Here is a 12,228-nt window from a genome sequence, read left to right as displayed (position 1 = left end):
AACATCTGATCTCAATATATTGTTCTGTTCCCAAAACTAGAATATGTTACGAACACAGTGCACTACGATTTTATAGACTTGACGCTTTGCCAAAGTTTTAAAAAATTGCGTTGTTTTGAAGGAGTGCAAGTGGAATTGAGTTTGTGCAAACGCGCACTTCACAGAGGAGGCGTTCCCTAACAAAAATATGCAAATATACCTACAACGCGCCAATAGAATCTCGCTAGCTCGTGCTTGGCTTTGCCCACCTTTTTTCCCACTATGCTTCATTTATTCACACTGTAAACGACACAGATTAACTGTCTTGGGTTAGTTATATATTATCTTTGATGTAGTTTGCCGTAATGGCTGCTTCATTGGTTAGGTGGTTGAGGGAATTGTACGTTTTCTTTTTGACATATCTGCTATCCGTCTCGGCTTTCTTGAATCTGGAGGAATTAAACGAGATGAAATATGGGATCCAGATTCTTCCCGATCCTGTCATTATGGGGCAGGTGAGGCGTGAAATAAATAACTTGTTTTGCTAAGCAGCTAGCTTACGGTAGCTAGCATGCATGGTTAACGGTTCTGCACAGCTTGCTAGTGGAGTCCGGTGGCTATTGTGGTAGCTAGCTAGCTAACATGCTACAGCCAGTCAGACTATTTAATAATGAAATTATAATGCACTACTGTATCTATAAAATGTGTTGTTGTACAGTCAAATGTTTAACTAACCCATATAACTAGCTCATTGTTATTTATGTGTGGTAGTGCTAGCTAGCGCGCATGTCAACATCAATGTTAGTTAACGTTCCGTTGGGTGGCTTGAGCCTTTGACCATTTTTAGGGCCTTCCTCTGACACCGCCTGGTTTATACAGTGAGGGGAAAAAGTATTTGATCCCCTGCTGATTTTGTACGTTTTCCCACTGACAAAGACATTATCAATCTATAATTTTAATGGTAGGTTTATTTGAACAGTGAGAGACAGAATAACAACAACAAAAAAATCAAGAAAAACGCATGTCAAAAATGTTAAATTATTTGCATTTTAATGAGGGAAATAAGTATTTGACACCTCTGTAAAACATGACTTAGTACTTGGTGGCAAAACCCTTGTTGGCAATCACAGAGGTCAGACGTTTCTTGAGTTGTCCACCAGGTTTGCACACATCTCAGGAGGGATTTTGTCCCACTCCTCTTTGCAGATCTTCTCCAAGTCATTAAGGTTTCAAGCCTGACGTTTGGCAACTCGATCCTTCAACTCCCTCCACAGATTTTCTATGGGATTAAGGTCTGGAGACTGGCTAGGCCACTCCAGGACCTTAATGTGCTTCTTCTTGAGCCACGCCTTTGTTGCCTTGGCCGTGTGTTTTGGGTCATTGTCATGCTGGAATACCCATCCATGACCCATTTTCAATGCCCTGGCTGAGGGAAGGAGATTCTCACCCAAAATTTGATGGTACATGGCGCCGTCCATCGTCCCTTTGATGCTGTGAAGTTGTCCTGTCCCCTTAGCAGAAAAACACCCCCAAAGCATAATGTTTCCACCTCCATGTTTGACGGTGGGGATGGTGTTCTTGGTCATAGGCAGCATTCCTCCTCCTCCAAACACGGCGAGTTGAGTTGATGCCAAAGAGCTCGATTTTGGTCTCATCTGACCACAACACTTTCACCCAGTTCTCCTCTGAATCATTCAGATGTTCACCTTGCGGGTGCAGCAGGATTTCAGTCCTTCACGGCGTAGTGTGTTACCAATTGTTTTCTTGGTAACTATGGTCCCAGCTACCTTGAGATCATTGACAAAATCCTCCCGTGTAGTTCTGGGCTGATTCCTCACCGTTCTCATGATCATTGCAACTCCACGAGGTGAGATCTTGCATGGCCGAGGTAGATTGACAGTTATTTTGTGTTTCTTCCATTTGCGAATAATCGCACCAACTGTTGTCACCTTCTCACCAAGCTGCTTGGTGATGGTCTTGTAGCCCATTCCAGCCTTGTGTAGGTCTACAATCTTGTCCTTGACATCCTTGGAGAGCTCTTTGGTCTTGGCCATGGTGGAGAGTTTGGAATCTGATTGATTGATTGCTTCTGTGGACAGGTGTCTTTTATACAGGTAACAAACTGAGATTAGGAGCACTCCCTTTAAGAGTGTGCTCCTAATCTCAGCTCGTTACCTGTATAAAAGACACCTGGGAGTCAGAAATCTTTCTGATTGAGAGGGGGTCAAATACTTATTTCCCTCATTAAAATGCAAATCAATTTATAACATTTTTGACATGCGTTTTTCTGGATTTTGTTGTTGTTATTCTGTCTCTCACTGTTCAAATAAACCTACCATTAAGATTATAGACAGATCATTTCTTTGTCAGTGGGCAAACGTACAAAATCAGCAGGGGATCAAATACTTTTTTCCCTCACTGTAGGTCCTGGATGGCAGGGAGCTCAGCCCCAGTGATGTACTGTGCCGTACGCACTACCCTTTGTAACGCCTTGCGGTTGGATGCCAAGCAGTTGCCATACCAGGCAAGTGGTGATGCAACCAGTCAAGATGCTCTCAATGGTGCAGCTGTAGAACCTTTTTGAGGATCTGAGAGCCTATGCCAAATCTTTTCAGTCTCCTGAGGGGGAAGAGGCGTTGTCATGCCTTCTTCACGACTGTTGGTGTGTTTGGACAATTATAGATCCTTACATGCTGACTATACCGGGCACGCGCATGTTGATTTTGTCCAGCCACACCAGACGCGATCAGGACATGCAGGTTGAAATATCAAAATGAACTCTGAACTAACTATATTACGTTAATTTAGGGACAGGTTGAAACACGTGAAACATTCATGGACATATAGCTTGCTGTTGCTAGCTAATTTGTCTTGGGATATAAACATTGGGTTGTTATTTTACCTGAAATGCACAAGGTCCTTTTTTTCCTGGATCTTTGTAGAATTTTGACCCATTCTGTTCTCTACTCTGACAATTAATCCACAGATAAAAGGAGAAACCTCATTAGTTTCTAGTAATCTCTTCTTCTTCTGTGGACTTTATATGGTGGTTGGAAACCAACTTTAAGGTGCATTACCACCACCACCACCAACTGGACTGGAGTGTGGACCCCAGTTCAGCTTTGTCACCCACGTGGGTATATGCTCCTAAAAACCAATGAGGAGATGGGAGAGGTGGGACTTGTAGTGTGTCAGAAATAGAACCAGGTTCTAGTTTAGCGCCTGGCTATGCAGATGGTTGTTGACGCACGCGAGCAGTTTGGGTGAAACACAGGCAGGGTGGTCAGCAAATTAGTGATGTGGACACAGAGGAACTTGAAGCGCTCTACCCACTCCACTTCAGCCCTGTCGATGTGAATGAAGGCGTGCTCTGCCCTTGCGTTTCCAGTAGTCCACGATCAGCTCCTTTGTCTTGCTGACGTTGAGGGAGAGGTAGTTGTCCTGGCACCACACTGCCAGGTATCTGTCCTCCTCCCTATAGGCTGTCTCATCATCGTCGGTGTTCAGGCCTATCACCGTTGTGTCGTTGGCAAACTTAATGATGGTGTTGGAGTCATGCAGTCGTGGGGGAACAGGAAGTACAGGAGGGGACTAAACACACACCCCTGAGGGGCCCCTGTGTTGAGGTTCAGTTTGGCAGATGTGTTGATGCTTACCCTCACCACCTGGGGGCCACCTCCAGGATCCAGCTGCAGAGGGAGGTGTTCAGTCCTAGGGTCCTTAGCTTAGTGATGAGCTTGGAGGGCACTATGGTGTTGAACGGTGAGCTGTAGTCAATGAACAGTATTCTCACATAGGGTGTTCCTTTTGTCTAAGTGGGAAAGGGCAGTGTGGCGTGTAAAAGATATTGCGTCATCTGTGGATCTTTTGGGCCGGTGTGCGAATTGGAGTGGGTCTGGGATGATGGTGTTGATGTTAGCCATGACCAGCCTTTCAGGGCTACAGATGTGAGTGCTACGGGGCGATATTAATTTAGACCGGTTACCTTGGCGTTCTTAGGCACAGGGACTATGGTGGTCTGCTTGAAACATGTAGGTATTACAGACTGGGTCAGGGAGAGGTTGAAAATGTCAGTGAAGACACTTGCCAGCGCATGCTCTAGTAATCCGTCTGGCCCTGTGGCCTTGGGAATGTTAACCTTTTTAAAGGTCTTACTCACATCGGCTCCGGAGAGTGTGATCACATAGTCGTCCGGAATAGCTGGTGATGTCACACATGGTTCAGTGTTGCTTGCCTCGAAGCAAGCATAGAAGGCATTTAGCTCCTCTGGTAGGCTCGTGTCTGGGTTTCGCTTTGTAATCTGTGATAGTTGGCAAGCCCTGCCACATCCGACGAGCGTCAGAGCCGGTGTAGTAGTATTCGATCTTAGTCCTGTATTGACGCTTTGCCTGTTTGTCGGAGGCCGTAGCGTCCGGGTTAGTGTCCTGCTCCTTGAAAGTGGCAGCTCTTTATCTCAGTGTGGATGTTGCCTGTAATCCATGGCTTCTGGTTGGTATATGTACATACGGTCACTGTGGGGACGATCTCCTTAATGCACTTATTAATGAAGCCGGTGACTGGTGTGGTAAATTCCTCAATGCCATCGGATGAGTCCCGGAACATATTCCAGTCTGTGCTAGCGAAACAGTCCTGTAGTTTAGCATCCGCTTCAATGGACCACTTCCATATTGAGCACATTTTACATTTACATTTTAGTCATTTAGCAGACGCTCTTATCCAGAGCGACTCACAGTTAGAGTGCATACATTTTTATACAGGCCCCCCGTGGGAATCGAACCCACAAACCTGGCGTTGCAAGCGCCATGCTCTACCAACTGAGCTACACGGGGCCCTGAGCAAATCACTTGTGCTTCCTGTTTGAGTTTTTGCTTGTAAGCAGGAATCAGGAGGATAGAGTTGTGGAGGGCGAGGGAGAGCTTTGTATCCGTCTCTGTGTGTGGAATAAAGGTGCGAGACGCATCACTTGCATGTGTGCGAGACGAGTGGGACATTGTAACTCAATAAATGCTAGTCAGCCTGCAAAGAAAAATATGACTGAAAAACATTTGTGGGCTTGCTTCAGCTGAATAAAAATATTTGTAGCCTACCATAGCCATTTGATCTTTAATATATTGAATGAGCGAATTATTTAAAAAAGGCATAAAATGTATTTGGTTTCAATGTTTTACATCAAGGGTGGTCAACCATCCTCTAGGATAGCTAATTGGGTGTGCAGGCTTTTATTCCTGTCCCCGTCTAACAAAACACATTTTAGAAATGAGCTGCTCAACCAGACCTTGATAAACTGACTGATGTGTTTGAGCAGGGCTTGATCAAAAGTCTGCACACCCAGTAGCTCTCCAGACTGAGGGCTGACCATGTTTTATACAGTTGCCTCACAGGTTTTCTACTTTGTGGGGGTTAAGTGCCTTGCTCAACGACAGGAGATGGTACATGGGATCAGAGAGCAGCCTCCCAGTGTCGATACCACAAGTCATGAAATTTCATCTGTCAAAATGTGTATGAACCCTGAAATAGGGGACGGGCAGGGCTCAGGTATCACAAAATTGATAACTAACATTTTGAAGCTGAGCCATTTGCTTGTGCTTTGCTGCGCAGTACAGTCATATCTGACTAAGATCATAACATGGTGTCATAAGTGCTTCAACCTCGTCAAATATAACACGGGAGAGATTATTTAACAGAAAATAATGTTCCTTGAGTTTAGAATGACGGAAAGTAGCTAACAGCTCTCTCATGTCTCTTCATTGAGCAGAGCAGCCCAAGCAGAGCCGTTGCTATGGTTACTCACAGATTTAGAGCCACTATGAGCAGAGCGAGCAGCGCGCAGGGAGCTAGTGACAGACCAAGAGGAGCAGCTAATGGATTTACTAATGGAGGAAGTTATTTCTGATTTCTGGCAGGGCCGGGTCTTAAATTTGGCAGAAGCAATCGGACCTGGGTAGGGCCTAAACTTCATGGGCATGGGTAGAACTCGGGCTTAAACTTCATGCCTGTGCAGGGCTCTATCCTATACAGCTTGTTGAGCTACCCGCTAATATGTAACTAACTGGCCCTATTGTTTAAAAGAGAACGCAGTTTCAAGTTGACAGCTGTTAGATCGTTAACTAGCTAGACAAGAAGCCTAACATTAGCTAACTAGCTTGCTATTTGCCAAGTAACGTTACAGGAGAATACAAGAGTAACTGATGTAGTACAGTCTGTTTTATCTAACGTAATGTCATGTTTCCCACACTGCAGGCTAAGACAGAAGAAATCATGCTTGTGTCCAGCAAATACAAGCAGATGTATGAATGCCGCCTTCCAGCCCAGGCAGTGAGGTTTCACCAGGACCCAGCCTCTGAGCCTGACTCCCAAGGCTACACCGGACCAAGCATCCCAGACCTGCTCAAGCCCATGCACACTGCCCCTTGCCTAGTGAAGGTCAGACACAAATCACAGAAGACTAAGGGGAGGAATACTACATCACTGCGTAGAGACAGCAGTGCTTCATATTGCATCAACATCTAAACTGTTTTCAGGCCTCTTTACACCATTGCAGACAGTTATAATTATTAAAGTGATGCTTTAAAGGAAATGAAAGAGCATATGTTGGCCCAGGCGGATGCTTTTGCAATGAGTTGTTCAACTTGTATTGATAGTTAAATCCCAATTGTGCTTATCTGATTGGTCAGTTTGCATTCCCTAACCAAACTGTGACATGCGTGTCTCTACAATAAGCTACCTCACTTTACTGTATTTGGATGAAGAGGTCACCTGAAGGTTGGACTTGTAATCTACCAGACCTTGAGTTGGACAGACTCTAGATGCATATTAGAATTAGAGTTTATGTCTGGTTGATGATCATGTGATTGTAAGAGGAAGGGAACAGAATGCAACTTCTCCATATAAGTCAGTCTATAGGCCTCATATTCTATTTCATCTAGCATTGGAAGGCCACTCAACATGGATATGAAATGTAATATGAACTAAAACGTTGTCATTCTTTATGACTGCAGACGAAAGACTGGTGGACATACGAGTTCTGCTATGGACAACACATTAGACAGTACCACCTTGAGGGTAAGACTTACTTTCAACAACTATTTTAGCCAAGAAAAAAAGTTAACAGCTGGATCATTCTTGTTTGTACTAACTGTTTACATTTTCACCTTTTAACTTTCATGACTTACTCCTCTGGTGTTGACCTGTCTGTCATGTGTACTCCTCTGGTGTTGACCTGTCTGTCATGTGTACTCCTCTGGTGTTGACCTGTCTGTCATGTGTACTCCTCTGGTGTTGACCTGTCTGTCATGTGTACTCCTCTGGTGTTGACCTGTCTGTCATGTGTACTCCTCTGGTGTTGACCTGTCTGTCATGTGTACTCCTCTGGTGTTGACCTGTCTGTCATGTGTACTCCTCTGGTGTTGACCTGTCTGTCATGTGTACTCCTCTGGTGTTGACCTGTCTGTCATGTGTACTCCTCTGGTGTTGACCTGTCTGTCATGTGCTGCTGCGTCACATGGTGTCACCTACCTGACGCTACTTTATCTATTTAGATTTAGGTCATGCCTCTAATGATCGAGTCTGTTTTTATCTCTCCACAGACACAGACATCAAAGGGGATGTTCTCTTCCTGGGTTACTATGATTCAGAGTTTGACTGGAACAATGAAACAGCCAAGGTAACCAGTTTGTTTATCTGTTGCATGCAGCCTCCCTCCTCTCTCCCCTCCATAGGATTTTGTCATACTTTGTTGTGCTACTGTAGTGTGTTTAACTCCTCTCATAGAAAGGACTAAAGCAAGAGTTTTTCCGATGTATACTTGCTGGCAAATATGAAAGAAGCATGTTGCATGAGCCAATTTTCAGTCTAGAAAAAGTGTTTTTGATACACTATATATACAAAAGTATGTGGACACCCCTTTTTAAATTAGTGGATTCGGCTATTTCAGCCACACCCGTTGCTGACAAGTGTATAAAATTGAGCACACCGCCATGCAATCTCCATAGACAAACACCGGCAGTAGAATAGCCTTACTGAAGAGCTCAGTGACTTTCAATGTGGCACCGTCATAGGATGCCACCTTTCCAACAAGTCTGTTTGGCACATTTCTGCCCAGCTACAGCTGCCCAGGTCAACTGTAAGTGCTGTTATTGTGAAGTGGAAACGTCTAGGAGCGACAACGGCTCAGCCGCAAAGTGGTAGGCCACACAAGCTCACAGAATGGGACCACTGAAGCGCGTAGCGCGTAAAAATAGTCTGTCCTCGGTTGTAACACTCACTACCAAATTCCAAACTGCCTCTGGAAGCAGCGTAAGCACAAGAACTGTTCGTCGGGAGCTTAATGAAATGGGTTTCCATGGCCGCACACAAGCCAAGCTGGAGTGGTGTAAAGCTCACCGCCATTGGACTCTGGAGCAGTGGAAACACGTTCTCTGGAGTGATGAATCACGCTTCACCATCTGGCAGTCCGATGGACAAATCTCGGCTTGGCAGATGCCAGGAGAATGCTACCTGCCCCAATGCATAGTGCCAACTGTAAACTTTGGTGGAGGAGGAATAATGGTCTGGGGCTGTTTTTCATGGTTCGGGCTAGGCCCCTTAGTTCCAGGGAGGGAAATCTTAACGCTACAGCATACAATGACATTCTAGACGATTCTGTGCTTCCAACATTGTGGCAACAGTTTGGGGAAGGCCCTTTCCTGTTTCAGCATGACAATGCCCTCGTGCACAAATCGAGGTCCATACAGAAATGGTTTGTCGTGATCGGTGTGGAAGAACTTGACTGGCCTGCACAGAGCCCTGACCTCAACCCCATCGAACACCTTTGGGATGAATTGGAACGCCGAGCCAGGCCTAATCGCCCAACATCAGTGCCCGACCTCACTAATGCTGTTGTGGCTGAATGGAATCAAGTCCCTGCAGTAATGTTCCAACATCTAGTGGAAAGCCTTCCCAGAAGAGTGGAGTCTGTTATAGCAGCAAAGGGGGGACCAACTCCATATTAATGCCCATGATTATGGAATGAGATGTTTGACGAGCAGGTGTCCACATACTTTTGGTCATGTAGGATAAGAGCTGGCAAATACCAACTTCAGCTAAAATGAGCTCTTGCTCTTTAGAAATTACAGCCTGACGTACTGCATCAATACCAACCAGTGTGAATACCAGTGTAATACACACACTAATAAAGCTATTTTTATCTATCCTTCCTTCTCTCCCTCCCAGGCCTCCAAGCAGCACAGGTTGAAGCGCTACCACAGTCAGAGCTACGTCAACGGCTCCAAGTGTGACCTGAACGGGAGCCCCAGGGAGACTGAAGTCAGGGTGAGAGACTATGAGATGGTTTCTTAAGATTGCAATAACAACCTGAACAACCTGTGTTTTGTATTAAATAAATATTGTATTGAATAAATATGTAAAACTGCAAATGCATTAGATAAGACTGGTGTGACTCCTTGACAATCTATGACCGCTGACCCCTGATCTTCTGTGCTCTGTATCTTCCAGTTTGTGTGTGAGGAGGGGTCGGGTGACTACGTGGCCCGTGTGGACGAGCCCCAGTCCTGTCGCTACGTGCTGACGGTCCACACTACCAGCACCTGCCAGCACCCCTTCCTGCGTCCGCCCTCCACCGCCAAGCCCCAGAGCATTGTGTGCCAGCCGGCCCTCAGCACCCAGCAATACATGGACTATGTCAAGGCCCAAGTCTGTGAGTCAGCAGGCAGGATAAGGGGTCTTTGGGAGGGTGCTTACTCTTTATGTATTGTGATATGAAGCCTGGCTAAATATTTTAATTGGTTCCCTAATTTCACAAGCCCTGAGGAATAATGTAACCTTGCTTCTCTCTCTCTCATGTTCAGCGGACACGAAACGTAAAGTGGAGCAGATCTCAGAGGAGCTGAAGACTCTTGATGAAATTTTGGCCGGTGACGAGGGGACAGATGGCACAGTGGATGAGGGGACAGACGAGGAGTCAGCGATGTCAAAAGATGACCCAGATGTCCTGGGGTCAGACACAGAAGGTTCAATGCCCATTTGTTTCATCAAAGTACTTAATTTCTCTGGTGTGTGTTGGTCTTATAGTAGACACCACAGCTTGCTTGCAGGATATTAGAATGAAAGCATCATATTAGGAAATAATTGGTCCTCTTGATTCATTTCTGTTGGACCAGATGAAGGTGTTACCTCTGAACAGCCAGAGGATTCTGATTTCTGGGAGGGAGTGACAAATCCAGGGGGTACCACAGCATCTGACACCACTTCAGAGCATCAGGTACACAGTCAGTGATCATCATAATATCTTTCAACTTTAGTCTTCCACAAGATGGCGCCAACAGCTTTCTGTTTTGACAGGCTGGAGAGGATGCCTTTGATAATCAGCTCACAGACAATGAGGTCACAGAGGATGGTAATGTATTACATTGGCATTTAAAAACACTACTCACTACAATATCACATCTGATGCTTTCAAGTGTTATCCTTTTGGTTAATATCTATCAGATGTTTTTGATTCCTCGCAGCTTTTGGAGATGAAAAATTCAACTTCAAGATCATCACAGACCCTGCAGACCTGATGAAATTTGTGCAGCATCTAAAAGAGAGCAACAGAAAGGTTAGTGCCACCTTTAGGCCAGACCATGGCACAGTTACCTTTTTCCCATAACCATGTATTCATAATGCAGTGACATTTTTGTGCATTTAATTTCAATATGGTTATTTGACTTCCTTCTCAGAAAGAACAAAATGAAGCCGAAAGAGAGGCACTGAGAAAGAAGGAGAAAGAGAGAGGTGGCGGCGAGGATGAGGAAGGGGATGAAGAAGAGCGTTTCCTGCTGCAGGAGTTTGAAGAGGAGATAGCTGGCCTCTCGGTGCCCTCTGCCAACATCGAGGAGATGAAAGAGGAAATGCAAAAGGAGTTTGATAACATCATAGACGAGGTGCGGACAGATGCTAGAGATGTTAGATAAGTGTACAGGCTGTAAATGGTTCTATGTGGTAGAGTAGGTTATCGGCTGGAAGGATTTGTTTAAAGTTATTGAGAGTGGAGCAGATCTCAGAGGAGCTGAAGACTCTTGATGAGATTTTGGCCGGTGACGAGGGGACAGATGGCACAGTGGATGAGGGGACAGACGATCACATTATGGGCCAAGCGTGAGATAGATGGACATCTAAATGACCAGTATTATTTTGTCAACATGTTAAAGTGACACTCCAGTCTCCTTTTCACCTCATTTAACACCTGATTTACTTAACAAAAGGCATATCTCAAAAGGTGGTCCAGGTAAGTCATGACATTGCAGTGCGGGGTGGGCCTTTCTTCTTTTGTTCTCTATTGCTCCTCAATCAAGGGGGGAGGCCGATGACGTCACCACTTCCCGTCAAACCAACTCCTTGAATGCCCATATTTTTTTTACCCTTTAGTGTGTGTACTTTACTGTATTTATACTTGGGATATCACTTTTCAGGAGGAAAATAAAAAAATGACTGGGGGACATCTTTAATATTTTACATAATTTCAGTCATATTTACTACTATTGACAGGCTCATTGGTGCTGTCTTCCTTTGACTTGATGGGCTCTCTATGTTCTAGGCTCAGCAGGAGCTGGACACAGAGGGTCTGAAGGGAGAGTTTGACCGCACTCAGGCCACCCAGACCCTGGAGACTACTCTGGACAAGCTGCTGGACCGCCTAGAGGACAAAGAGGCCGGGGACACCGAGGCAGAGCACCAGACAGAGGGAGGCCAGAGGGCCAACGACCCAGCCAGGGGCAGCCCCAGCCTGGCCCCGCGACAGCCAGGTAACTGGGCTCTATGTGTTCATAGTTCATACATCTACATTCTGTGTATATTGATGTCTTGTTCCATCCCATGTTCAGTACCATTGGAGATTTGCTGTTCAATGCTCAGGGGAAATTAAAACCGCTGTAGGCTATAACAGCATACTGACAGTCCTATATGAAGAGAAAAGGCATTAAAGAATTGCTTCAATATGCTGGATTCATGTAGTTAGATTTGATTTGCCACTGTCGCTGCTGGCATACATTTGAAGTTATGACACTGTAGAAAAAGCCCCTTTCAATTACAAGTGAGTAAAACACTTCTATAAGAGATCCCACCCACATTCCTGGCTTTAACTCCTACATCCTGCTGCTCTACTTGTTGGGAGGTGACCTCTGTTGTTTGTCCCCCTTTTGTCTCGTCACCCCAGACCAAGAGGCTGACGACCATGTTAAAATCAGAGTTACTAAGTATAAGACGAGCGGC

General features: G+C 45.4%; 1 protein-coding gene across 1 annotated transcript in view; it reads left to right on the top strand.

The window, feature by feature from the left end:
• Positions 1–328: 328 nt before the first annotated feature.
• Positions 329–12,228, top strand: part of LOC311138804 (protein OS-9-like) — a gene marked incomplete at its 3' end in the record, with an annotated part of 13,449 nt that continues 1,549 nt past the window's right edge. Inside the window, exons 1-13 of the mRNA XM_084173618.1 lie at positions 329–494; positions 6,220–6,402; positions 6,978–7,041; positions 7,566–7,642; positions 9,190–9,288; positions 9,472–9,673; positions 9,825–9,986; positions 10,137–10,237; positions 10,318–10,372; positions 10,485–10,576; positions 10,698–10,901; positions 11,555–11,762; positions 12,173–12,226. Coding sequence (XP_084029744.1) covers positions 345–494; positions 6,220–6,402; positions 6,978–7,041; positions 7,566–7,642; positions 9,190–9,288; positions 9,472–9,673; positions 9,825–9,986; positions 10,137–10,237; positions 10,318–10,372; positions 10,485–10,576; positions 10,698–10,901; positions 11,555–11,762; positions 12,173–12,226 — 1,651 coding nt within the window. The 5' untranslated portion in view covers positions 329–344. The remainder of the gene's footprint in view (positions 495–6,219; positions 6,403–6,977; positions 7,042–7,565; positions 7,643–9,189; positions 9,289–9,471; positions 9,674–9,824; positions 9,987–10,136; positions 10,238–10,317; positions 10,373–10,484; positions 10,577–10,697; positions 10,902–11,554; positions 11,763–12,172; positions 12,227–12,228) is intronic.

The sequence above is a fragment of the Coregonus lavaretus genome (genome assembly GCF_964263955.1).
Source record: "Coregonus lavaretus genome assembly, chromosome: 12".
Taxonomy (NCBI): Eukaryota; Metazoa; Chordata; class Actinopteri; order Salmoniformes; family Salmonidae; genus Coregonus; species Coregonus lavaretus.
This window is presented reverse-complemented; position numbering and strand designations above follow the sequence as displayed.